This window comes from Sabethes cyaneus, chromosome 2, assembly GCF_943734655.1.
Source record: "Sabethes cyaneus chromosome 2, idSabCyanKW18_F2, whole genome shotgun sequence".
In the NCBI taxonomy this organism is placed as follows: domain Eukaryota; kingdom Metazoa; phylum Arthropoda; class Insecta; order Diptera; family Culicidae; genus Sabethes; species Sabethes cyaneus.
Window position 1 is genome coordinate 3200972 of NC_071354.1, and position 27985 is coordinate 3228956.

At 41.6% G+C, this 27985-nt stretch overlaps 2 protein-coding genes across 5 annotated transcripts; both read left to right on the plus strand.

Moving 5' to 3' along the window:
• Window positions 1-3283, plus strand: LOC128737871 (uncharacterized). 2 transcript variants are annotated; one of them, XM_053832608.1, is made up of 3 exons: window positions 1-991; window positions 2382-2561; window positions 2749-3283. In XM_053832608.1, the coding sequence occupies exons 1-3, from the start codon at window positions 454-456 to the stop codon at window positions 2901-2903; spliced, it is 873 nt and encodes a 290-aa protein (XP_053688583.1). In that variant the 5' UTR covers window positions 1-453; the 3' UTR covers window positions 2904-3283. The 2 variants fall into 2 exon arrangements, with proteins under 2 accessions (XP_053688583.1, XP_053688584.1); XM_053832609.1 differs by having other exon boundaries at window positions 2382-2653; window positions 2749-2860.
• Window positions 3284-5803: 2520 nt separating this feature from the next.
• On the plus strand, window positions 5804-27952 carry LOC128737866 (uncharacterized). Of its 3 annotated transcripts, none has more exons than XM_053832599.1 (10): window positions 5804-5903; window positions 6082-6242; window positions 6662-6821; window positions 12217-12749; window positions 12808-12942; window positions 13221-15194; window positions 15254-16125; window positions 24887-25603; window positions 25659-27310; window positions 27379-27952. In XM_053832599.1, the coding sequence occupies exons 2-9, from the start codon at window positions 6102-6104 to the stop codon at window positions 27196-27198; spliced, it is 6072 nt and encodes a 2023-aa protein (XP_053688574.1). In that variant the 5' UTR covers window positions 5804-5903; window positions 6082-6101; the 3' UTR covers window positions 27199-27310; window positions 27379-27952. The 3 variants fall into 3 exon arrangements, with proteins under 3 accessions (XP_053688574.1, XP_053688576.1, XP_053688575.1); XM_053832600.1 differs by having other exon boundaries at window positions 5821-5903; window positions 6085-6242; XM_053832601.1 differs by lacking the exon at window positions 12808-12942.
• Window positions 27953-27985: the final 33 nt, after the last annotated feature.

A 27985-nucleotide genomic window follows, 5' to 3' on the forward strand; every position in this document is an offset into this window, starting at 1 on the left:
TGTCGTGCGGTAGTGCCGCGAATAACACGTTTTATACATTCACACTACCCGTGCAGTGATCGCATTACCTATCTACCTCTTCCTATATTGCAAAATTTTACAGTCAATCGGTATAAGCCAAGCCGACGTAAACGTAAGTCGATACGTGTTTTTAAAGTTCTTTCTGCGCGGCGCGGGTTAACTAGAGTAGCGTTGAAGTGAGCGTGGCGTGGCATGCAGCGATGATGTAAACTAGTAATCTGGCCTTTGCGTGTATTTAGCCGATCAGCGTTCTAACTGCCGTTTAGTACGATCTATTTTTAATACCGTTACTAATTTGATCTGTCACCGAGTTATTTTCACCATTCACGAATAAGCATCCGGATTACATTTCTCACTACCTGGACATAAGCGCAGCCTATTTTCAAGTGGTAACTGTAGTGTGGTGTACTCCAGCAAGGGCGAAAAACCAACATGGTATTTACCAACAATAATTCATCCTATTTACCGCTAGACAGCGACCAGCGACCAACATTTTACAAAAACGAGAACTTGCTGTTCCCACCACTACCACCATCTTCCGTAGCGTCGGTGGCCTGCAGGCGCAGCAACAACTCACTGATTATGCCATCAGTCGTGACAGCAGCTGCAGTGGAGAACCATACAAGCTCCAGTCCGATGGTTCACCACAGCTCCAACGGCTATTACGGTTACGTGCCGGTTAATTCGATACCGAAAGTAATGTCAACAGGAACAGCAGCAACCACAATCAGTGGAACAATCATCGGCAGTGCTGACGGTATGAGTATTCAATTGGGTTGCTCATCGTTTGCTACTGCGCCGGTCAACGATGATACCATGATGGATTGCATAGATGACAGTGAAATGGAAAACTACCACCAGCAGTCGCACCTCCAGCGAAAACGGAAAGAGCACCTTGAGGAGGCGGAAATCAGCTGCAAACGCCGAAAAACATGGCTGGAGCAGCAACCACAGCAACATTCTTCTGAGGGTAAGCATACTGCACAAAGTGCTGTTGAAAAATCAAAATTACCAATCGCGACAAATTAATGCAATCGATACAAGTTTTCTAGCCAGGCCAGAAGTAGTTCGGTATGTTGAGTGCACTTGTGTGTGTGAGTTTCACTGATCACCCACAATCAAGACTACTTGTAGTGGTATGTAATGGTTGTTTTGTTTACACAACCGAAACTGTGTGTAAGCTACATAATCGGCAATAGTCGACAAAACAAAGCGCATGTAGCGTTTACCGCGGGAAATTACCCTTACGAGTCCGATGCACATGGACAAGCTGCAGATACCTACTACTTAGATCATCAGCGCGCAAATGAGCGATGATCGTGGCTCGTGAGTGCTATTACTGCATCGAATGCATGGAAGAGTATAGATGCTGGGATGGATTCCAAAATTTTGCTCGCATCAATGCTACGAGCGTATTCCAGATTGATATAAACTGCAACGATTTATACAATTTTATTATAGAACTACTTTTTTGATTACTATTGCTGTACACTTCGGTTAAAAAAAAGTGGTTACGCTTGCACTCTTCTAGCCCACCCGTTTCTCAATAGATTTTTGGCAAATCTGCATCAATTCGCGTTGATGAAAGTAGAAAATATTTCTTGAAAACTCTGTTCACGCTTGCATGAAATCTCATTTTGAATTGTCAAAAAAGCAAAAATATTTTTTTTCTCACAAAACACGAGAATATCAGCAACACCGCCAACGCGAATCGATCAGAATATTTACTGAGAAACATTTTCGAAATTAGACTTGAAAAATGCATAAATGCCACTACTATCAGAAGAGTCAGAAGTTAATAAGAATTTGGGTTCAAATGAAAAACAAAAAAGGCTTCTTATACCAGCAGGTTATAAATTATTCGTTTTTCTGGAAACAACTAAATTGATGTCCTGAAAGGAAATAGTATCGTAAAAGTGCATAACCGCTCTTCGATTATCATTGATATGCTAGCATTTAATCAAAAATAGTCTAATTTGCAAACGTAGGTTAAAGGAATGAATAATTTTGTCTAATTTAACGACTTTAAGGTAGCAATTCTTTCAGCAAGTAACCATTTTCAAAGATACTTATACTTTTCAATATTTATCTAATCAATCGATTAGATACTACGCATGTCAAGCCAAAACCCGAGTTACCAAGAATTTGCAAGCATTTTATTCTGTAGTGAAATGCCGTATCTATAAGGAAATTTGTACTCAAAAGCATGTTCGAATAACAATGGACTTTTCACGGTCAATTGGTAGGTTTTCTGTCATTGCTGGCAATCAATATTTTTCCTTTTTTATTAGGCGATTTGTTTATTATTAGTAATTGTTTTTCTGCACAACTGTTTCTAACTAAGGCTTTTGTTCGCACAGGTTTTGCGTACGGTTCCAACTGTAATCAGCAGCAGATGCCAACTTACCAAATGGAGTCCGTCCAGCCGCAGCCGCATTTAGTATCTCAGTCTGCACCAGCAAACGGTGTGTTCGCCAATGGATTTACTCACCCACCAACAACGACGACGTTAACACCTACAACGATTCTCCAGGAGAAAAGTAAATATTCCGAGACTAGCCGCTGCATGATGTCCCATATGATTTAGGCAGAATATTAGCTTACATCGGTTGGATCTCTTGCAAAAATCTAGGTTAGCCCAAACCAACCGACCCAACTTGAATTTCCTTTTACTAGCCATCCTCTAGCGATCAAAATAATTATCAAATATTTTATATTTCTTTTAAGATAACGTCGGAGCCACTAGCAATGGTGTACGGTGGAATACAAACCGTTCCTCCGAGTCCTATCTAGCAGAAAAACATCCCTTTGGCAAAAACTGCCCAGATTTGCAGGATCTTTTCGTCAGCTTACACGGTTCCGGGTGCTTTCTGTTGGATTGATATGTTTTAGCAGAATTGAAACAATAGTTTGTAAGATTGCCTTGACTAACAATTCGCCGTGACAATTTACACATCTTTATTATAATATATCGTCAACAAACCACCTGTCCTAGTTTTAAGGGATCCTATGCAGTGACCTACTTATCTAGTTTACGATCGAATCATCGTTCAATATGAATCAACTATGCAATCAATTGACAAATGTTAGACTAAGTATTTTTGGAATCACTCATACCATTTAAAATCATAGTATTTAAGTTCGTTTTACACAATCTAGTGGAATGATAGTTTTGTTTTAGCGAAAAATACTATTTTTTCTACAACACCGCAGTACTAACATACCATATCGCCAGTTCAAGAAGAAAATGCAACAGTTCAAATGAGTTGTAATATTATTTTCAAATATATCAATAAATATTTTTCTTATTGAATGTTTTTAATCTTCTTGCTGAGAAAACATGTACGCTAAAAAAATTATTGCGTTCCGTCTGCCACAGACTGAGCTATTCTGCCCTTTGCAACCGATTTTAGAAGTACATCGACGGTTTCACCTCAAGATCTTTCACTATTTGCTCTGCAATCCCACAAGGCAGCCATATTGGATCTTTGGGTTTCCTCGTCTACTTCATCGATGTCATTTTTCTGCTTAAATGACTGTGGCTCTCGTTTGGATAAACTACCGTGGACCCCCGTTCGTTTGACCATTTTTAATCTGAACTCCGCTGGTTTGCACGACGTGCAAATTAAAAATGGTTCAAATGTCATTCTCAACATAACATTTCTGGCTTTAGTTTTCAGAAGGTCGCATATTGCATGCAAAAGGGTTGATTATGCGACCTTTTGAAAACTAAAGCCAGATTTGTTTATGCAGACAATGCACATAAACACGATTTTGTTTGTACTGACCTAGCGTGTTTAATCGGTTTCACATTTCGTTTTCCTAACGATTAAGATAGAAATTCGTTCGGAAAATGCGATATTCGCACTTGCAACTGCCGACTAAAACAAACCACCAAAACAATAACAAAGAGCAGGGCGGCCAGTTCACAGCGGTTTCAGCATATTTCGGGTTACCAGTTGTTCAAATTAAATAGTAACCCCGTTAGTTTGCATGAGGAATCGTTCAAACGAACGGGGGTCCACTGTATAGGTAGAGAGAATCCAGTCGATGCCGCTGTTTTGCAGGAGCAGCTATCAATTTTTGCGAAATGCTGCATAGATAACCGCATGCTGCTGAACTCCGACACACGTGAAGTTATTACATTCTCCAGGAAATTAAACTCTCGTCTTCAACTATACACTATCAGACCTGCCTTTACCGAGTAAAAACTGTGTTCCTCGACATCTATTGTCGAAAAGCTCTCTGCTGTACACTCCCCAGGTAACCAATAAGCATTAGTATAAGCAGTAAATCAATCGTTTATTAGCATCCCTGGCGTTTTATACTGCAGGTTGCTGTTTATCAGCCTTTTGGCTGCAGAACTGTTGTAAATTGGCATCTACAATTCTAATATTTTTTTTTGAAACGATGGTTCTACAATTGATGAAGGGACGGTAGGGGAAAGAAATGAAAATTTTTGGTGAAGGAGGGGGAAGAGCGGAAAGGAAGGGGGGGTATTGGTAGCTATGCTTGACAAGTAGTCATTTTGACTCCTACCTTTTGTCCAATACTGGAAGGTGCATGAGTCGAACCAAGCTGTAATCTGAGATTATAACCGGATTCGAACCCACAACACCCTCCAGGGCATGTGGTTCGCTAGTACTTGTACCTTTGAACCATAGAGGCGCTGGACAAAAGGAGAACGCAAAATCCACTTCTCAAGGATAGCTACGCGTGTTGGTTGTGTTATCGACACATATTGTGCCGCTTCCTGCATCAATTGCAGATTACCACCGAGCGAGAAGTTTTAATCTAACTACTATTTACTTTCAGGACGACGACACTGTGCCGGCCCTACAATTCTATTTAAATTCTTCTTGTCGGTAACTTGCTGCAAATAAGCATTGTCAGCACTATAAGAGGGCTAGCAGTAAAGCAGCCGCATATTTTGTCAAAACAGCATTTAAGTAGCATTTAAAGCAACGTAGTTCGCTCCTATCTTGAGTACTGCGCTCCTGTGTGGAGTCCTTACTTTCCAAGTAGAGTTGACCGATTCTAGTCAGTGCAGTGGATTCATCCGGCAAGGTAATTACCTTGGAACGACTCCTTCCAGCTGCCTTGCTATGAACAATTCTGCAGTCTCATCGATCTTGACCCCTTGAATCCTGGTCGTGAGGTGATCAGAGCAAAGCTATAGCTGTGGCCAATATGCTGACTTCAAGAGTGGATTGCCCATAATACACGCTCAAAGTCATACTCTACGCAATTGTTCATCTCTGTGCGTACCGTATCGGCGAATCAACTTGTACCTACAGCAGCTTTAATATATTATTTTAACAAAACAAAAAAAAGTGGTTTCATTTTGAATGATTCAGTTCGTAAATAGTGTGCATCGCTAAGTAGACGTCTTTGTTTAGAAGTATTCCAAGGGAATAACTATCGCAGCGATTTAAAAATTTACTTTTACAATTAAACTATGTTAAGATAGAGAAATTCTATAGAAAAATCTGTGACGCGTATTTAAACCAGTCGAAAATAATAATTTAAATTAATCACAGATCAACACAAATACAAAATAAAATTGGTTACGTATTTTTTCCCAAAGCCTTTTTTATTCTTGCTCGAATAAAGCATTACACATTTTGCATACCATCAGGGGAGCGTTCGAAACTTTCGAAATCATATGTTGAAATATTACATTTTCCCCTCCGTCAAATTGTCTTTGTGTGCGGGTTTTATATATTTTTTCATTCATTTTTCATGCCTTGCCTTGATGACGTTTTCATCAAAATTAGCAGAAAATGGGTTTGTGCAGAAATCGTCTCGGATGAAAAAGTTATCAGAATTGTGTAAAATCAGTTCAATTTCTTGTGATTTCTAGTTCCAAGCGTAGATAATAGGTACGGTCACGCTCGTTCCCATTAATCCGGAATTAGCTGAATTAGCAAGTGTGAAAAATGCCAATAATGCTGTTTGGAAATTTAACAATCTGCCGATCCAACATGTCTTCCTAATTAATGTTTCATCTGTTATTTGAAAAACATGAAAATATTTAAGCTTTTTTTTTGTTTATTTTAGTAGTCTGCAAGTGCACAAAAATGGCCCCCGGAGCTAATAGCAACAATAATAATCAAAATCGCCAGACAGGAACAAAACCGAAGACAAAATCTTCGAAGAAAAATTCAGTGCCTCGAGAGGTAGTTGCCCCGACTCGGCGAGATCTCCAGCAGCAGCTAAATGTAAGTAAAAACGTGTGCGTGTGAGTGCGCATAAAACGCATTTTACCACCCCTCCCGCTTTGTTACGTACACTATTATACTAATGTTTTTGTTGACAAACATGCGAGTAAACTAAGCCGGTGCCGGTTTGGTTTACAGATAGAACTACCATCGAAATTTTTATTGCGCTTAGTGTACGCGCATCGCCGCCGTTGATTTTATAATTAGACATTTTCAACGGTGTCGTCACTTTTCTCCGCGCAGACTGACCACGCGGAAAACATCTCGCTCACGAAATCGATGTCAGTCTCAAGCGAACAGTTTCCTCGCGTCGATCGCTTACCAGGTCTCGTACCCTATACAACGACCTCACAGTTTTCGTGTGCATGACTTTCATAGATTGGCTAGTGCTGATTGCAATTTTGTACTATCTGTTCAAGGTTCTCGTCGATTGGGCAACGGTATCGGGCGTTGCTGAAGCCGCGACTAGCAATCAGCAGCAGGCAGGATCAGCCGTTGGAGCTTCCGGCAGTCAGCAGAACATTCTACTCAAACCGAGAAACAACCGTACTCCGGGCGAAGGGACGTGTTACGAAATTGGTGAGTTATCTTTTCGTTCTTTTTTGGGAATGAAAATCACCTGTGCGAGAATATTTTTCACGCTGTCGGTAGAAGGCTGCTGCAAAATGTGAAAAACGCAAACTGTATAATGAATGGCCACCTAGCGGGGGTGACTCCCACACGATAGTGAGTAAAGGTTTATAAATACAGTATAGTTTATCGATGGAAATGGCGCGGCAGATTAAATTGTGAATTTTTGCTTTTTTTGGATAATTGAAAAACGTTTGCTTTGCGCAGCTTCGAGAGTAACGGTAAATGGAAGCGCAATTCTACGTCAACGTTGAAGTGATTTAACCTTGTCGGTGGTGAAGCCGAGTGCGAGAAAAATAGAAATCTGCTTGTGATGTCTATCTAGACATCTAGAGCGAAGCGTGCTCGCAATTGTGGCATGTGTTTCTCATGTATACGACATGTGCGGTGTTATCCTAAAGCGATCGAACGAAAAATATTGCCCAGAATTGTCGAGAAACATGTATTCGAGAGGAAGCGACACGTTTTCTGAACAACTCAGTTTATTGGACTGAAATAACAAAAGTCAAAAGTTATTGATTTGACAGAGCCAATTTCGAAGACAACAGAAAATTATTATTTTTATTTGTGGCTGAAATTTGATCTAACGTTAAAGTACCAGTTAAATTGACATAGGATACTCAGTTATTCTAATGTGAATCTATATTTGATTTAAACGTAATACCGTGGAATCACTTAAAATTTATGAACGGCTTATTCTGATTGATTTGAGACAGACTACATGGGATACCTTGAAACCTCCCAGTTGGCATCGAAGTATGACGCTTGCATGATAAGCCAGTCGTCGTATGTTCCAATCTCGACTGGGAGAGACTGTTAGAGTCAAAAGGATCGTAGCAACTGGCCCTGCAATTGTCCTGCACTCTAACAGCTGGCAGCGAAGTCTGTCGTATATAAATAGAAGGTCAATTTTCGATAACGGAATGTAGCACCTAGGCTTTGCTTTGGTTTGCTTTTACATGGGATTTCCGTTGAAAATGCTTAATTGCAGGGGCGACCCAGAATATAACTCGTCTTTTGATCACTCTGTAGACTGCTATAAAAAATTAAAATAAATTAAATGAATCCATAATGAGCAATAGTACAGATCATTAATGTATATCTAGATTGAAGAGCACAATGCATTCTGATGTGAAAAAATTTATGCAACATCTTTGATGTACCTCAAGGAAGTAACTTTGGATTGATTTTGTTTTCGCTGTCTATTAAATTTCGGCGGCTTGAGCTGCTCTCTTGGACGGTTTCTATACCGTAATACAGTAGTCACATCGGCTGGACCTTGTTTTGACCGGTGACTCTGACTTGACTTATTTGCGAATGTTGACGGTGATGTTGGTCACCCCACCCAAACTATGAAACATTTTATCTCTGATTGTATGCCCATTCGTAGACCACCATGGAAACCAGCGTGGGGTGATGCTCATTTACGGCTTTTGAAGCGCCTCAGGTCCCCTGCTGTACGAAAATACAGCAAGCTCCTATGTCCTAGATGCGAACCAGGCCCATACTGAAAACCTCTCAAATATAGAGTAGTAACAATAATCCGATTTCCATTTTCTAAGCTACAGTTTAACATAACTACTCCTTTACAAAATATTCACTTTACGAATGCAATCCAGCTTGCGTAGAAATCCAAACTATTCTGGTCGTTCGTGAATTCCAAGAAAAACGAGGAAGGACTGTCTATGTAAACATGTTTCCGAGTAACCGTAGTGTGAATACAGCAGAGGAAAAATGTGAACTTTTCGCCGCTCACTTAAGGAATTCCTTCAACACTATTGTCGCTTCAGAAACGCAGGTTGCTCCTGCAATTCGAGATGTATTCCACATAAACGATCATCTCGTTGACACCGCAATCAAAAGCTCAAATAGGGTGATTCATATATTTTGGATAGGCGTTACGCTTTTGGACTCGCGACGAAATAAAGACTACGATTGCAAACTCGGGACATGGAATTGCAAATCGCTCGGCTTCCCGGGTTGTGATAGGATAATATATGATGAAAACATCCCCGAAACTTGGAAGTCGTAGCACTGCAGGAACTTTGCTGGACAGAACAGAAGGTATGGAAAAGCGGGCATCGAGCGGCTACTTTCTACCAGAGCTGTGGCGCCACCAACGAGCTGGGAACCGGCTTTATAGTACTGGGAAAGATGCGCCAGCGTGTGATTGGTTGGCAACCGATCAACGCAAGGATGGATGTGCAAGTTGAGGTTTAAGGGCCGTTTCTTCAATTACAGTATCATCAATGTGCATTGCCCACACGAAGGGAGACCCGATGACGAGAAGGAGGCGTTCTACGCGCAGCTGGAGCAGGTGTATGATGGTTGTCCGCGACGGGAGGTGAAAATCGTCATCGGTAACATGAACGCGTAGGTAGGACGGGAAGCTATATATAGACCGGTAATCGGGCCAAAAAGCCTGCATGCCGCAACGAACGACAACGGCCAACGATGCGTAAATTTTGCAGCTTCCCGCGGTATGGTAGTCTGAAGTACCTACTTCCCCCGCCAAAATATCCACAAGGTCAACTGGAGATCACCAGACCAACGAATAGAAAACCAAATTGACCATATCCTAATCGACGGTAAATTCTTCTCTGATGTTATAAACCTGTGGAGCGATATAAACAAGCACGGAACAGGCAAAACTCGGTCTTCCGGAGGAAAAGCGCCAACAGGAAGATTGGGATCGCGAGGCGATGGAAGAACTGTACCGTGCTAACGATAAACGGAAGTTTTACGAGAAGTTAAACCGTTCGCGCAAAGGCTATGTGCCGCAGGCCGATATGTGTCGAGACTCAGACGGTAATCTTCTCATGAACGAACGTGAGGTGATCGAGAGGTGGAAGCAGTATTATGACGAGCACCTTAACAGCGATGTAGCTGAACATGGAGGTGACGATATGGCAATAGATCTTGGAGCACGTGCAGAAGACGACAGAATACCAGCCCCCGACCTCCAGGAGGTAGCAGAAGAGATCGGTCGGCTGAAGAACAATAAAGCGGCTGGGGCTGATCATCTACCCGGCGAGCTGCTGAAATACGGTGCTGATGCACTGGCTAGAGGGCTGCACTGGGTCATTGTCAAGATTTGGGAGGATGAGCTACTACTGGAGGAGTAGATGGAAGGCATCGTGTGTCCGATCTACAAAAAGGGCGACAAGTTGGATTATTGCAATTACCGCGCAATCACACTGTTGAACGCCGCCTACAAGGTACTCTCCCAACTTTTATGTCGTCGACTATCACCATTTGCAAAGGAGTTCGTGGGGCAATATCAAACGGGATTCATGGGTACCCGTGCCACCACGGGCCAGATTTTCGCGCTTCGGCAAGTGTTGCAGAAATGTCGCGAGGCCAACGTGCCCACGCATCATTTATTCATTGACTTTAAATCGGCGTACGACACGATCGATCGAGATCAGCTATGGCAGATTATGCACTACTACGGATTTCCGGAAAAACTAACGCGATTGGTCAAGGCGACGATGGATCGAGTAATGTGTGTTGTTCGAGTATCAGGGGCAGTCTCGAGTCCCTTCGGATCTCGAAGAGGGTTACGGCAAGGTGATGGGCTTTCATGTTTGCTGTTTAACATCGCTTTGGAGGGTGTGATAAGAAGAGCGGGTATAGACACGAGTGGCACGATATTCACGAAGTCCGTCCAGCTTCTTGGTTTCGCTGACGACGTTGACATCATTACACGTACCTTTGAGAGGATGGCGGAAACGTACATCGGACTGAAAGCTGAAGCCAAACGGATTGGACTTGTCATTAATGTATCGAAAACAAAATACATGAAAGGAAGAGGTTTTAGAGAAGTGAATGCTGACCTCCCTCCCCGGATTCATTTAGACGGTGATGAAATCAAGGTGGTAGAAGAGTTCGTGTATCTGGGCTCACTGGTTACCGCAGACAACGACACCAGCAGAGAAATACAAAGACGCATTATGGCAGGAAATAGTGCCTACTTTGAACTCCGTAGGACGCTGCGATCGAAAAAAATTCGCCACCGCACGAAGTTAACAATCTACAAGACCGGTAGTTCTTTACGGCCATGAGACATGGACTATGCTCGTGGAGGACCTTAGTGTTTTCGAACGAAAGGTGTTGCGCACCATCTACGGCGGAGTGCAGATGGAAGACGGAACGTGGAGGAGGCGAATGAACCATGAATTGCATCAGCTGCTTAGGGAATCACCCATCGCTCACACAGCAAAAATCGGTCGCCTGCGATGGGCTGGGCATGTCGTGAGGATGTCGGACGACTGCCCGGTTAAAAAAGTTCTCAATAACGATCCGACTGGAACGAGACGGCAAGGCGCGCAGCGAGCAAGATGGATCGATCAAGTGGAAGGCGACCTGCGGACCCTACGTAGACTACGTGGCTGGCGAATTGCGGCCATGGACCGAGTGGAATGGAGACGACTTCTTCGTACAGCAGAGGAATCTCTGTCAGCCCAGATGATCCATCAACTATTCAGCAAGCAGCAGCGAATCCATAAAGAAAAATAGGAAGAGGTAGACCCAGAAGCTTAGGGGAGATCTCCGATTTCATCGCTTTGTTCTGCCGCACCGGTGGACATGGACCAATAAGTAAGCCCCAGTTGGCCACGAGTTACGACACTGTTTTAACTGGACCGGAGTTTATTCTAATCAAATGCAAAATTATTATCTCGTAGGCATAAAATAGAGTGTTTAAAAAAAAGTGGTTCAAGGTTGCTCCCCTGTGGTACGCCAGATAAGTTGCAAAATAAGTAGGTATATTCGGACCCGGTCTTCACACTTAACTTACGGTGTGTTAGACGAGTGATAGTCATTTACAGAAGCCTTTCACGCTTAAGCCTTGCAAGAAAAGAATCTGCCCAATCAAACGCGACTTTCTGGTCTGTGGATATTGCATCAACTTACATTTCCTCGTTCATGTTGCGCAGGTTGAAAAAGATGAAGTCAGTAATAGTTATAGATACATAGATAGTTTTTAAATGAGATTGGCAAATGATAATACACATTTCCAGCTGACTCGATTTGTACGCTAATACACCTTACGTTGTCTATACGGCTAAAAAAAATATACCAATATTCAAGTGTTTCATAAAGCGGGGAAAGGTTGATCGAGTAACTTAGTTTACATGGTCATCAACATATCTCCGCTACGGGATATCTGTTGCGAATCGAAGTTCAACTCTGTCGTAACGGTGAAATACATCGACTTTGATTTGAAGTTCCCGCACGTTTTGGTAGTAAATCATTGTCGTGCCAAATAAATATCATTGAGAAAATAAATTACAATAATCTAAAAGTTATGATTCTCTAACTTTTCTCAAATATTTATTTCCAGATAATCTTGCCCTGCAGGACAACAGTCGCTACATTCCGGTGCGACCGATCGTCCGCCGAAATCTGCTGAGCGAAAGTGCTGGGACCGAGTCCGGCGAGCAGCACAATACCACGGTCGGTGTGGTTATTCCGACCACTCCAAACTCGGCGCTGCAAACGTTCCGCCTTAACGACGCCTCCGGAGCGTCCAGCATTGGCATTAACAATCTCATCAACAACAACACCGGTAGCCAAAAACACATTCTCAATCCCTTCCAACAGCAACAGCTGCAGCAGCAACAGCAACAGCAGCAACTGCGTGCTTCTCCGCTTAGCTCGCGTGTTCCAGACGGAGCATCCCAGAATCAGCTCAATCTCAATAAAAACTCGAATCAGCAACAGCAGCAGCTGCAGCAGCAACAACAACAATTTTACGGCGTTGGTGCCATTGGTGGAGGAGCTGCCTCGAAAGCCAATTTTGAAGACAAATTAAATCAGATTCAAGAGTATATTAAGTTGACCACCAATCTCATCTCGTCTGTACAAAACGATAATGTAAGTATTTGCAATCTTACGGTTTTTAACGGCGCATCTCAACATCAAGTCGGTTTAGAGTCTTTCACAGAGGAAGCAATCGCAGGAGGGAGGGAAGCAAATCAACATCTCTACCGAGATGGGTGATCAGAGTTGCTATTTCATGCCGATCAATTCCACTAGCTTAGAAAGTGTTCCAAACAGCGATTCTGAGGTGCGTTTAGTGCGGAGTCTAAAACTGTCTGTCACGTGAAATGTGTTATTGTAATTGCTCGTTACCCACCAGGTGCTACTAACCCTCCAAGAGCGCACTAATACTGACATCAAACTAACGCTGAATAAATCTGGTTGCAGCACATTTCGGTCGTTGCTAACAACAACTGGCGAATGGCGCACAACCAACTTGCAAACCTTCCTGCAATTACCTCCTCTACGTTTTGTTTTATTATAAAAACGAATATTATACCAATCTTTCTCTTATCCCTATTGCAGCTCAACGGTCCACGGCCACAATCGGTTCAAAGTATCTGCACCAACAACTCCACAACTCCGGTGCAGACTCCTTCCTACGACGAACTGCGTTACCGAATGGAGGGCCAAAGCAGAAATATGCAAGCACTGAAAGAACAGCAAGCCCATCTTCTGCGATTGCAGCAAGCAGCACGCCAGCAACTGCAGGAAATGGAAGCGATTCGCCATCAAACAGCAGCCAACGTGGTTCCACTGGAAAACTTTGAATCCGTAGAGCAAGTTCAGGAAGGAATCAGTAGCGTGATGGAGCGGATGCATGTACTAGCTTCGTTCATCCAGAACCAGCAGGCGCTGAGTAAATTACTCGGTGGAGAAAATGATGATGTGGTTAATGAGCAGGACATTCTGCAGCAAAAGTTTCAGGAGTTACGCCATAAGAAAGCTCAGATGCATAATTTAGTTTCCGAGTTACAGAACTTGAATGTGGAAGCGAGTAGACACTTCGAAACCACAGCCCCATCAACTGGAGTTGAACGGAACGTTCCGATTGAACTAACAAATGCTCCAGCGCCAGCAGCAGATATGAAGAAAGCTACTAAGACTTTCAATCAAAATAATGTCGAACACGCAATGCTGAACGGGACCCGCGGTGGTTCTATAACACCGAAGGTGGAAAATGTGCTTCACGACAATGTGGATGGCATTAATGAGGATGAGGATGAGGAAGAGGAATCGGAGGCAATCGCTGGAACAGCAGATATGTTGAACGAGAAAATCAATGAAATCAACGCCATGAAATCTCAACTGCGACGGTTGAAAGAGATGATGGACACGGTGAAATTAATCGAAATGAAAACCGGCGATTCTACCAATGAAGATGAAGATGTCCCCGATGAGAACAATGATAACGCGGACACTGACGAGAACAGTCGTTCACCGAGCGTCGCCAGTCAGATTAGTGACCAAGCAGGAGCTGCAGGAGGACCCACGGACAAGCGACGAGAGCAGTTGAACCAGCGGGTGGAAGCCTTACATGCCATGACACGTGATCTTAGAGAGCAAGCAAAATCGATAGCCGCTGAAAGAGACGCTCTAAAAATCTCCCGTTCGGAAATTGAAAAGCGTCGCAATAACGTTGCTGAACTGCAGCACCAAGCTGAAGCTCAAACCTCAGAGAAGTTAACCAATCATGTGGCATCACTCGTTTCTTCGTTGCCAGTAGGGGCGAAAGAGCGCGAACAGATTGCACTAAAAGCTGAACTCGAACAAAAGAGACGCGAACTGGAGCGGATCGAAAAAATGACGCACAGTATCAAGAAGAACACTGAGCTATCTCGACGAAATACAGAGGTTGCACCACCGAAAGTCTCATCTGTTTCCTCTACTGGCTCTCTTCAATCCCCCAGTCATCCACCGGTAATTCCACCTCCTCCCGCGACTTCCGCTGCTAACATCACCAGCGCTAGTAACGCCACGAATCACTCGAAGAACTCCGCCGACTCCGGTGTGACTGATATATTTGCTAACGCTCAACTCGAATCCGGCAGCTATCAATCCAGCAGTACCCGTAGTTTGAATATGGTACCACCAATGCCAGATATTTGCAATCGCGCTGATCGCTATCATCGTAAGTCCGAGGAAGTTTCCGCTTCAGCGGCACGCACTTCACCTTGGCCAGCGCATTTGTTCGGTGGAAGCGCTGGAGTTGGTCCATCTAGCTCCAACACGGGACCTCAAAGTCCTCACCCGTTCCATCCATTCGTTGGTTCAGATATTCAAGTAAGTTCGGCCTATCCGGCCTACAATGTTTATCCGAACTATTCAAATCTGCTTCCACCGCATACACCCAATTCGGCACCACCGCTACCAGACCCCTTGATGTTCCAGCACTTTATGCAAACCCAGCAAATGCTGATGAACTCAATAACCCAGTGTAACCAGTTGCTTTGGATTCAGCAGCGTGAAATCAACAATCTTAACAATGCAGTACTGCTGGTAGGTTTGTTGTAATTATTTTGGTGAAGCAAACATTCAAGTTTTACTTTCGTTTTCAGCTACAAGAACGTATTCTCAACAACGGAAACAATAATATCTTGTTGAATGATATCCACGTTCCCGGTGCTGGAGCACACATACGAGCGGAGTCAACCCCACCAAACAACTCGCTCAATTCGGCTGGAACACTCTCCGGTTCCGTCTACAGTCGAGCTCGCTCCGAGCAACCATCAATGAATCACCAACAAACTCCTTCCTCCCCATATCAAACGATTCCATCAAACACTGTGCAGCACACGCCGTACGGCAGCCTCAGTGGCGGCTCCACCGGCCAGTTTCATCCCTTCACACCAACCTCATCACATCAGTCCAGTGCCCAATTTTCGATTAACCAACAAATCCAGCGTAATAACACTAACATCTCGAATGCTAACGCTGCCGGCTCGGTAAATAGCAATAGTAGCCAACGCAGCTATCGCAATCTCAGACACGTTAACATTAACACCGCTAACAATGCGATCTACGAACAACAGCAGCTTCAGCAACAGCCTCTATACAGTCACCAAGTCTCTCTGCAACAGCACTCGAATAATTTTATGAACCTAAACAACCCGTTACAACAGACGGGAGCAGCAGATGATGACACAAATCTGCAGCATCAGCCTTTCAACAACGTTTCCGTTGTTGCCGGTGGTGGCAGCAACCTCGGCCCGTCTCACATGATCAACAATTTGGCAAACGGACCGACAACGACCATGCAAACGGGAGGACCGCTGCAAGTTTCGGCGCCACCCCCCGCGCAGCAACAAGTTTGTCTGAACAATCTGAACAATAGCAGTAACAATAGCAACGCTTCTCAGCAAACGCAAGCCCTCAATAACCAAGTTCTACCGGGAGTACGTGCCAACAATTACTGGGACAATTTCAGAAGGTAAGCCCAGGTGTAAAACCTACGGCCGCAAATGCAAAATCCAGCTAGCCAATACCCAAAGTAGATGTTAACTGTTTTTATTTTATTTTTTGCTTCTTTTTTATTTCCGATAGTTGGTAGCATTAATGTTAGCTAGTCTTTGCAAATTACTCCCTGATCGTCCTTATTCAATATCTGCATTTTTTCATTCGCACCTCATAACTTCGCACACAACCACGCATTAACACATATCGCGAATTACAAAAACAAAAATCCTTCCCAATTCCTAACCACAACTAGAGCCGGCATCGTCTTCGGCCCGCCCGTCCCTCCTCGACATAATGGCGCAATTCTGTTTTGAATTTACCAATGGTAAGTGTGGTCGCTTTTTCACGCGAAAAAAAAAACCGTCTGAGTTTCAACCGAGAGTGGATTTGTTTCGTTTTCGATGTGTTATTTCTGATAGCATGCCGGCTTGATAATCGACGAAATGCCGAAAGAAGGGAGTGCACAATGGTTTGACTAATACGTTTTATTCTTTGTTGATTAATCTAATACGCTATAGTATGTTGTTTCGATTTTTAGTTCTTTGTCTCGCTAACGAAAGACATTTTTTATTCGTTATAGTTCGAACATGTTAGAAGATAACGTTGCATAGGTTTAATCGATTCAGCAGGACTAAGGATAGACATTTTTAGTATTAACTACCATGCGGTATCGAAATCCGTACAGCTTCGAAATCCGTACACCTAATACAATTTGCTTGATTATATGTATTAAAAAGTCTAAATGCAAAATATTAATAATAGGCCTAGACCCGTGGTTTATTAGCATTACGTCAATGTCAAAATATAGGTAGTAGGCCATCAAATACAAGTAATAAAAATTAAAACGTTAATGCCTATCAGATTTCTTTTTAAATTGGCTGTGTTGTTAGCAATTTGCTAAGAAAATAACTACCAATAAAATGAAGTGTAAAGCGCACTTGAAGTGATTTTCCTATTTAAAATCCCGAAAATCAATTTGAACTAAAGGTGTTTATCGTTCTACAGCTTAATTTCATTCGTTATGGCATTGAAATAATATTTATTCATCATAATTAGTACTGTACGGATTTTGATTCAGTTTTACTAGTTGAATCTAAATCCGTACACCTGTGCAGTATCCTTAGTGATCCAACTCTATTCTATGTTTTGCCAAACAAAATGGAAATAACTAAAGCTAAATATATGTCGATAAACTGGAAGATGGCAATTACGATAATACATGGTGGATAATCCCTTAATAAAAGCATCAAGATAGTTTAAGTTCCGGTCACTACGATAAGAGCTACTATATTGAATTGGTACTCTCGAAATACCGGAGTCTCTTGTGCAATTTTTCAGCTTTCCGTATAGTTTGCAACAAAAATCAAGAAAAAATGTTATATATTGTTTATAAGTGAAGTTAATTTACTCTAAAATGTTGAAAAAGTTTGTTTCTAAGCCTAATATTTCCTGAGGCATAAGGAAAAGAATGTAAGAACATTTAACACAAACGAGGTTTTGTTACAAGTGGGATGGATAGAGGCAATATTTAATCAGTACCAAACCTGATATTTTAACTTTCCGATCGAAAATGAACAATTACCCATAATTTGGCTTAAAAACAAAAAGATTGATTCCTTGTAGTGTTCCTACTGTGCGTGTGAACGACTCTTAGATGAGCAGGACTAAAATACAATGCGTCAATTATCGAGAAAAGCATATTTTATAAAGCAACTAGCTGACCCGACAAACTTCGTATTGCCACAAATTAACCTGTGTTGTACATAATCATGAATCTCGGATGATCTTTGTCACAATCTCGAGTTTTGCAAGCCCCCCAGTGGACGGCGCTTCCGACGGCGGGTCACCGGCAACACTCGCGACCGTCTCGTCCTGAATGATCTAGTGTTACTATAGATAGTTTTTGTGGTCTTGTATTGACTAATGTTTTATGGAAGAGTCTCGAATTTCTCGAGTTCGATTAGTTTTTGAGTTTCGCAAAAATTTCTGTTTTATTTGTATGAGAGTCCATCCCCCTACCACAGGGGTGAGAGGTCTCTAACTATCGTAAAATAAATTCAAGACTCCAAAATCTCCCACATGCCAAATTTGGTTCTATTTGCTTGATTAGTTCTCGAGTTATGCAGAAATTTGTGTTTCATTTGTATGGGAGCCCCTCCTCTTAAAGTGGGGAGGGGTCCTAATTCACCATAGAAAATTTTCTTGCTCTCGAAAACCTTCACATGCCAAATTTGGTTGCATTTGCTTGATTAGTTCTCGAGTTATGAGGAAATTTGTATGGAAGCCTCCCCTCCTCAAGGGGAGAGGAGTTATAATTCCTCTTACAAAGAGGGGAGCGGTCTCAATTCACCATAGAATAAATTCTTGTCACCAAAAAAAACACCCACATGCCAAATGTTGTTCTATTGCTTGATTAGTTCTCGAGTTAGGAGGAAATTTGTATTTCATTTGTATAGGAGCCCCCCCTCTTAGAGTGGGGAGGGGTCCTAATTCACCGTAGAAAATTTTCCTGCCCTCGAAAACCTTCACATGCCAAATTTGGTTCCATTTGCTTGATTAGTTCTCGAGTTATGAGGAAATTTGTATGGAAGCCCCCCCTCTTAAAGGGGAGAGGAGTTACAATTCCCCTTATAAAGAGGGAGGGGTCTCAATTCACCATAGAATAAATTCTTGTCACCGAAAACACCCACATGCCAAATTTGGTTCTATTTGCTTGATTAGTTCTCGAGTTATGAGGAAATTTGTATTTCATTTGTATAGGAGCCCCCCCTCCTAAAGTGGGGAGAGGTTCTTATTCATCATAGAAAAAATTCTTGCCTCCAAAAACACCTACATGCCAAATTTGGTTCCATTTGCTGGATTAGCTCTCGAGTTATAAGGAAATTTGTATTTCGTTTGTATAGGAGCCCCCCCCCCACTTAAAGTGGGGAGGGGTCCCAATTCATCATAGAAAAAAATTTTGTCTCCAAAAACACACACATGCCAAATTTGGTTCCATTTGCTTGATTAGTTCTCGAGTTATGAGGAAATTGGTATTTCATTTGTACAGGAGCCCCCCCTCTTAAAGTGAGGAGGGGTCCTAATTCAACATAGAAAATTTTCTTGCCCTCGAAAACTTTCACATGCCAAATTTGGTTCCATTTGCTTGATTAGTTCTCGAGTTATGAGGAAATTTGTATGGAAACCCCCCCCTCTTAAAGGGGAGAGGAGTTATAATTCCCCTTATAAAGAGGGAAGGGGTCTCAAATTACCCTAGAATAAATTCTTGTCACCGAAAACACCCACATGCCAAATTTGGTTCTATTTGCTTGATTAGTTCTCGAGTTATGCAGAAATTTGTGTTTCATTTGTATGGGAGCCCCCCCTCTTAGTGGGGGGAGGGGTCTCTAACCATCACTAAAACCTTTCCTGGCCCCAAAAACCTCTACATGCAAATTTTCACGCCGATTGCTTCAGTAGTTTTTGATTCTATAAGGAACACAGGACAGACAGACAGAAATCCATTTTTATAGGTATAGATTAGTCAAATAAAGAAAAACAACTTAGCCACAAACTTTAAACTCATTTCGATCAAGCTTACACGGGTTTAAATTCAAAATTATGTGGACTTTGATTGACTTTTAACATGGTGTACGGATTTTGAGTCACAGGTGTACGGATTTTGAATCAGGCATAAAAAAGTGTACGGATTTTGAATCAAGAGATGCACATTTTGATCTCGTTTTTTTATAACTAGGATTAATTTTAGCTTCCTGTTATTCCAAATAACGTTAAAATGAGCATTATACTGTCAAAAGAAAACATGACGAATTACTTATTACAATATCATAATTTTATATTGACCATTTAAAATTGTCTAGCTCTTAGGTGTACGGATTTCGATACGGCACGGTATTTGTTGATAGCTGGAATTCATAATACGTTCTTGAATGAAAATATCCAAGTCAGTCTACGACAATATCTACCTACTTAATAAACATTTCATGCGAAATTGTATGAGGCTATTATACCAGAGACCTGGTCAACAGCTTTAGAAAATGTCAGCTGATTGAAGACATTTATTGTGTGCGCCAAGTAAAAGTGATCTTGAGGCATGTTTTTTTTGTTTTCTGATAAATAGTTGTGTTGCTTATTTTGTATTTTGTTTGATTAGAGCAAGTTGCTAAGTGCTTTCTATTTCATTTTTGCCTTTCTACTATATAAATATATAGTATAAAGGTATAGAAATCACTTGGAAAACCGGAAATGGAAAGAAGGTCCTGCGGGCCGTATGTCATATACCATTCGACTCAGTTTCGAAAACTGAGTATTTTCTGTGAGTGTGTATGTATGTGTGTGTGTGTGTATGTGTGTGTGTGTGTATGTGACGCTTTTAATCTCACTCACTTTTCTCGGAGATGGCTGGACCGATTTTAACGTTCTTAGTATCAAATGAAAGGTCTAGGTGTCCCATAGGTCGCTATTGAATTTCATACTGATCGGACTTTTAGTTCAAAAGTTATGTATAAAAATACGAAAAATATGGGACTTCATTATCTCATAGATCCCTTAACCGATTTGAACAAAATTGATTGCATATGAAAGAGGAGTCTTGCAAACCCTTAACTTCCAAATTTCATGACGATTGGACTTGTGAAAAAATAGTATTTAAAACATATTTTTGTAACATATAAGCATTAATTCAATGAAAAACATCACACATTTTATTATTATTTGAAAATTACTGCTGAGATCTATCAAACGAAACCGAGTTATTTAAAATCGGACGGCTCATTCAAAAGTTATTCAAACTTTAACACTTAAGCACCGTATATTAAACCGTTAAAACGTGTGAAATCAAAACAAATGTTGATTGTATGCAATGTGTGTGATGTATGTGTGTATGTATGTATGTATGTATGTATGTATGTATGTATGTATGTATGCATGTATGTATGTATGTATGTATGTATGTATGTATGTATGTATGTATGTATGTATGTATGTATGTATGTATGTATGTATGTATGTATGTGTGTGTGTATGTGATGACAATTTGCAATTTCTAAATTTGCATTGAAATTCCAGAAAAGTGAGAAACATGTCAATTGCCTGAAGTTTTTGAAGCCTCTTAGTGGAATACGAAATTTGAAATTAAAGAAAAGATAAAACTTTTACCGACTAAATTTCACTATTTAATATTTATTCGCGACAGATACGTATACGCTTTGAAATAACACACTGGTGAAGCCTGCACGTCGTAGGCGAACTACGTATTTGTTGCAAATAAATATTAAATAGTGGGATTCAATCGAAAAGCTGTTTGTTTTGTTTGCTTTCAGATTTCAATTGTCATTTTGTTCACTTGCTGTTACTCACAATTGTGCAAGAAAAGCAAAAAGCGAAGAAAAGCAGTTAATTTAAGCATGTAGGTATAGTAGTGTATAGGATTAAAAATACTAGTATAAATTTATACCAATTTCAAACAAATTCTGCGCATCAATAGATGCTCGTTTCAATCAATAGATACTAGAGCTTAGAAATGTTATATGGAAAATTGGAAGTACACGTTGCACGGTAGTAATTTTGCAAGATTTATTTTCGTTAGTGACATTTTAAAGGACAGATGTCTTAGGTAATGTATCATGTTTTAATAAATAAATCAAAAAAAGACAAGCACTGGGAATCATATCGATCACATTTCCCATTCTCAAGCATGTTAATGGCGTAGCTTTTGCACTATTTTTCGACCTCATTTTGTTTTCCTAACCCTCTAACATTGTAAAAACGATGCGATCAAGCTAATGACTGACTATCTTTTCATGAAGGTGCATTCCAAAGAAGCTTAAGTTTTGATTTTCATGCAAAAATAATTATCTGAAGGAGCGCCAGCTAAGAAAAAGTTCAATTTCTCTTTTTCATATCTAATGCTCTATTTAGTTATTTTTTCTAATTCAGATATATTGCAAAATTGAAGCCAAGTAAAATTTTGAAATTAATCATTTTGTTGTCGATACCTTTTCCTTCAAAAGCGAAGTATAATAATAATTTTTCTGAACTCTTGTTTTTCAAAGATGCTAACTTTTGAACGCATGGTATTAATATCAAATATCAAAAAATCTGCTATGAACACATGTTTCATATTGTCAACTCAAAAAAAATCAAGTTTCGTATGTGGCTCTGAAGCCCGAACCCGTTAGAGGGTTAATTTCTACTTTTCTATATATATTCATTCAAGTCTGTAAAAATTATCTTTTGTGTTTACATTATTTCTCGATAAATCACGTAAATATTATATAACTAAATAAGGTGTTCATCAAGTAACATAAATGACGCTTACAAGTATTTACGCACCCAAGGAAAGAAATATAATTATTCTATGCAATACGTTGTGAATTTTACTAGCAAATAAGGATTTTGAGGAACACGGAACGCATATTTAAAAATATAGTCTAGTTAATTATAGATGTTCCCGAGAAATTAAATAGTGATTATTGTGGCAGTAGAAAGGCTAGGTCACGCCGCTAGGGTGATTAATTCGGGTTTTTTATTGAATAATTTGAGCATTACGAGAAAATTTGTCTCTTCAAGTTGAGCCTTTCGAGACTCAGCCAAATAGGGGTTCGGCCTTTCGTAATTCATACAAATAGGCATTCGGCCGACTCATGCCAAATATAATTTCGGCCTTCAATGTGTTGAAATTCGGCCATTTGTAATTCGGCCATTTGTGTTTCGGCCATTCGCTACCAGCAACGGATTCTAATTATCAGTTATTTTATCAATTGCTCATAATTAATCTTATCTCTGTCGTCCATCACAATTCCATCACTTTTCTTTACTGTTCCCGTTCATGGTACAATTTAGACGTAGGATTCCATCTTCAATTCAGCTATTGCAACCAAATTGCATAATTGTAAAACTCAAATGTTTCGCTCTTACTTACTTTACTTTATCGGCCGAACCTGCGTCATTGATCCTGCGCCGAACGAATTATGATTCTCCAGTAATGTCGGTCCTGGGCTACCGTTCTCCAATTTCCTCGAGCACCAGCTGACCGTGCGTCGTTCTCAACAGCGAACGAACAGTCATCGGGTGCGGGATCTGCCCCGAAATCTACGGCCTCTTCCTGGGTCTCTGCTGAAAATAGTTTTGGGTACTCTTTCGTCAGGCGACTACGTGCTCAGCCCTCCGCAGCCTGTCATTCGTCTTTTCACTTCTCGGCTTACATTGTTGTCACATGTCACGAGTGTACCAGGGTGAATAAATTCCTTAATGGTAAGTCAGGATCTCGCTGCTTTCCGTTTAAACCCTAAAGGCTTTCACAAAACCAAGAAGCATGTAAGACTTCGTCCCGTTCCTTTTCATGCTTGCTCTTCGTATTACACCTTCCAAGGGGATGTTGAATAGCAGGTTAGAGGTCCCTTGCTTTAGTCCATCCAACGTCACGAAAGCGGCTGAGATCTCGCCCGCTATTCTGAGGCATGATTTTGACCTGGATAGGTCGCACGAATCAGCGTAATTAGTTTCGTCGAAAAACCATGTTCTGACATTATCTGCCACAGCTCATTTCGTTTGACTGGATCGTACGCCGCCTTAAAGTCCACAAACAGAGGGTGACTCTGCAAGTTGTACTCACGGAACTTGTCTAGTAACTGACATCTGGTCGGTCGTGGAGAGACTCTCACGACAACCAATTTGGTACTCGCCGATGAAAGACTCCACTAACGGTCTCAGTCTACAGAACAGGATACGCGAAAGCACCTTATAGGCAGAATTGAGCAATATAATAACTCGATAGTTTTTACACTTGAGTCGATGTCCTTTTTCTCCGGCATTCCTCCGGTATTTGTTGTTCCTCCCAGATCCTGACAATGATCCGGTGGATTGCTACGTACAGCCGGTCGGTCTCCGGTTTCAGAACTTCAGCCAGGATACCGTCCATCCCAGTAGCCTTACGCTTTTGAGCTCACTGTTTGCCTTCTGAATCTCTTTCCGAGTGGCTTCACAACTTGGCAATCGGTCACAATTCTTATTCTGTTTCTGCTTATCCTCGTGTTTACCTCTCCATTCAACAACATCTGAAAGTGCTCCTTCCATCTGGCTGTGGCTGTTACCAATAAGCAGATTGCCAGCGCTATCATTGGTCAATCTCAGGCATGGCACAATTCCTGCTTCACACCGTTTTGTAGAAACTCCGTATGTCGTTGCTGGCGAATCTCTCCTCTGTGCCGACGAGCAAATGCTCCTCGTTTTATTAGACGGTGGGTTCTTTTTGACGTAAGACTGCGTCTGACGGCAAGGTTTAGAATAAGGGAATTCCAAAAGCAGAAGAAAACACCTTTAAAGAATAAAACAAACAACAATGGTCCCACTTTGCTACCAAATTTGTACACCAAATTTATTTGTGATAGTCGAACAATAACTTCAGATCAAGTTTTGCTTCGATACATTGCTCATTTCTGGCTATTTCGTCTAGTTGTCTAGTTATTACACAACGACAGGAATAAAATTAAAAATGCCAAGATTGCTGCTATTGCAAATCAAACCTTAACATAACTGCAGTTTTTATTCTCTTTGGATTCATTAGCTTTCCAGAAAAAAAAACACTAACATTAGCTCCATTGTTTCATTATTTTTTATATTAAATAACAAGCGTGTAGAATACTGATTATGCGATGTATAACCTAACGCAAGAATCCTGTGCATTATAAATATTTACCTACTTAAAAATATAACACTTTGATATTTATTTCTAGTTACTCAAGACAAAATCTTCTGTCGAGCAACAGCTGCAAAAGCAACGAAGATTCCTGCACTCTCAGTTCCGGCAGCTGCACCAACAACATCAACAATCAAATTCAGCGTAACAATAGTAATACAAACAATTACAACAATAGTGCCACGTGTGGTTCCACCGGTCAAAACGCTAGTAACAAGTATTCTTCAAATTTTAACCGCAACAATTCGCTTAGCAACATTAATCAGCAGACAGTATCCGATGTGGGTTCCAATCCGCAGCAACCGAATATGTCACATCAGCAACCACAGCAACACTATTCATCTTTGCCATCATCGCAACAACAACAACAGCAAGCACAGCAACCGCCGCAAGAGTCTGCGACATCTTTCCAACAGATACCGCAGACGATGTTCCACCAACAGCAACATCACCAGCAACAGCAACAACAATCACAACAGCAGCAACAACATCACAACCCTCTGAACCAATCGAATTCCCTCGATCTCGGCGAGCTGCAGTTCCACACCAATCCGATCAACCTAGGATTGGCCAACAAAAGCAGCCATCCCAAAGCTAGCGGCCACAAGAAATACCCCCTTTCGTTGCGATCCTGTCGCGACGGTAGCAATTCTAGCGGGGAAGTCAGCTCGAATTTCTACGCGGTCGGTGCACACGCGGATATGATCAGCGATCTGAACTTGGCCACTGCCAGCAACTATCAGCACGATTCCAAGTATGAGCTGCCATTCAACCAAACTTTAGTCCGAACTAAACTTTTTTCGTTTCAGATCGTCATCGAAGCTGTTCGAAGCTCTCAAAGAGAATGTCTATCAAGAGGTTAAAAACCTCATTACCGCGAACGAATCGAGACCCCACTTCCTAATTCAACTATTCCGAGAGCTGCAGCTCATTTCGTCCGATCCGTTGCGCCAGCGGACGCTGCAATCTATTCAGGAGCTGTATAATCGTTACATAGAGACCACTCTGCAACAAGAACAACAGGAAGGTCACGTCAACAACATAGGCAGTAATAATTTGCTTTCTTCAGTAGCGGTGCCCGCGTCAGCCACCGGTAATGCTCAAGGTACAGAAAGCGCACCCGGTGGACAGCCGCCAGCGGCCGCGGAAAATTTGGAAGTTGTAGAAATGGAGGTTTCGCAGAACTTTACCAACGCCCGAAATCAGCAGCAGCAACAGCAACAGCAACAACAAGTATCAGCGGCGGTTTATCACTTTGCGCCTGCGGCGGAAAGTAATCCTAACGTTGCTAATGTTACTGCATCTGGTTCGAACGCAAACGACGTCCCACTCGGGAATGAGCTAGAAGCTAACGAGCTTGGCATTCCCAGCTCGGAAATAATCAGCATTATTATGAGCGACATAGTTTCAGTAATCAATTCGGTCGATTACATCAACGACTCGGTTCTGTGTAAGATTGCGGGGGTAATTTGTAATCATGCCACCGGTGCTTCCAATGGACTGTTTCAGAGTACTCAAGGAGGACAGCAGAAGACTCCTGAGAGATTGCTAGCCAATCCCATGCTAGGTCCTTCAATGGCCGCCTTCCTGGCACAGAACGACGCTGACTTCATAAGTCGGGAGGATTTTCTCCGCCATCTGGAGAGCTGGAACCGAACCGATAAGGATGAATTCATTTCCAATTTAGAAAATCTGTTGAATAACATCCTGTTAAGGTCATCTGCTGCAGAAGGTGATCCAGGACTGGTATCGTCCTCGAACATGAACATGAACGGTGACGAGGAAGGACAAATGAGAGCTCAAATGCAACATCAACAACAACATCTTCATGACTCTTTGTCAAGTCACGGAAATGGCATTAACAGTAGTGCTGATATTAGCACCGACAACAATGAAACGTTTGCTTCCTATCCTGGAAACGAGGTACCGTATTCTCCACGAGGTTTTCCTGGCGTTGCCAGTGTTGGTGGAGCATGTGGCGGTCGACGCTTGTATGGAGTATCTGAAAGCGATAATATGTCGAATGGTGTGAGCAGTTCAAACGGTTATGCATCGACGACATACGACTTGGCTGAGGCGGATCAAATCTGCGATTTAGACAAAAGCATTGCTGCTGGCGCGGTTGGGGGAATTGCTTCAGCACCGAATTCGAACGCTGAAGCCTTGTTGCACAGCATAGAAGATCGACGAAGAATGAGACAGTGGATGCTGGATGATGATCTTCCGGATATGCCGAAAGAGCAACAACAGCACCATCACCAGCAACAGCAGCAGCAGCAGCAGCAGCAACAAGCGGCGCAAAATCCAGATTCTAGGTTCGGTGAGGTGTGGCAGCTTGAGGATGAATAATTAAAAATATGCTTCTTCTTTAATGCTGCAATGACATGTTCCTGTTCTATGCTGACAGTCTTTTTTTGAGCTTCTAATATCGATACTCAGAGAGAACCACAAAACAATACATGTAAGCATTATTGTAATCGAATAGTTTGTCAGAACACTGATTTTAATATTTTCTTGTTTTTTTTTTAGAATGGAATTCAAATATTGATCTGCACTTCGTCGAATATAGACTCTGCTAAAAACTGCGCGAAATGCTATACCAGTGCTCAGATGTAAGTTGCAACTCCTCGTTTCTACTGTTACTGCTCTTTGTGATAGCTTCGGTTCTTTTCAACCCAAAACGGTTGAAATCGCAACCTGGCGACAAATTTTTGTAAGAACTTTTTATTCGGTATGACAAAATTGACTAGCAATTGTAAAAATTCGAACCAAATCATTTTTTTTATCACTTCGTCAATCAGGCGCTTTCAATAGGTATGAAACCTCTTTCCTGATCTACCTTTCCCTTTATTTCGCATCAAAAATTCTACTTGTGTTGCGGAGACACCTTGGTAGAATAACGACCCAAACCCAAATTTCAAATGCTTGAAGTGTTCCTAAGTGATTGGTGGATTGCCATACCTTGTGGTACAAAGCAACATACATGTTTGGTTTTTATTAACAGCTGAAGAAAAATCGTAACCCCCAAGTACAGAAGCTCAAAGCGTCTGTAAAAGAAGCTGTATAATTCTGAGCCTAATATATTCTCGACGTCATATGCATAACATTACATGAACTATATTGATTGTATCCGAAA

Bases quoted from the DNA above. Each gene is read 5' to 3' on its own strand.
- LOC128737871 (XM_053832608.1), top strand. From the start codon at position 454: ATGGTATTTACCAACAATAATTCATCCTATTTACCGCTAGACAGCGAC. The intron at 992-2,381 runs GTAAGCATACTG...TTGTTCGCACAG, and splicing joins ACAGCAACATTCTTCTGAGG to GTTTTGCGTACGGTTCCAAC. The intron at 2,562-2,748 runs GTAAATATTCCG...ATTTCTTTTAAG, and splicing joins AACGATTCTCCAGGAGAAAA to ATAACGTCGGAGCCACTAGC.
- LOC128737866 (XM_053832599.1), top strand. From the start codon at position 6,102: ATGGCCCCCGGAGCTAATAGCAACAATAATAATCAAAATCGCCAGACA. The intron at 6,822-12,216 runs GTGAGTTATCTT...ATTTATTTCCAG, and splicing joins AGGGACGTGTTACGAAATTG to ATAATCTTGCCCTGCAGGAC. The intron at 12,943-13,220 runs GTGCGTTTAGTG...TCCCTATTGCAG, and splicing joins TTCCAAACAGCGATTCTGAG to CTCAACGGTCCACGGCCACA.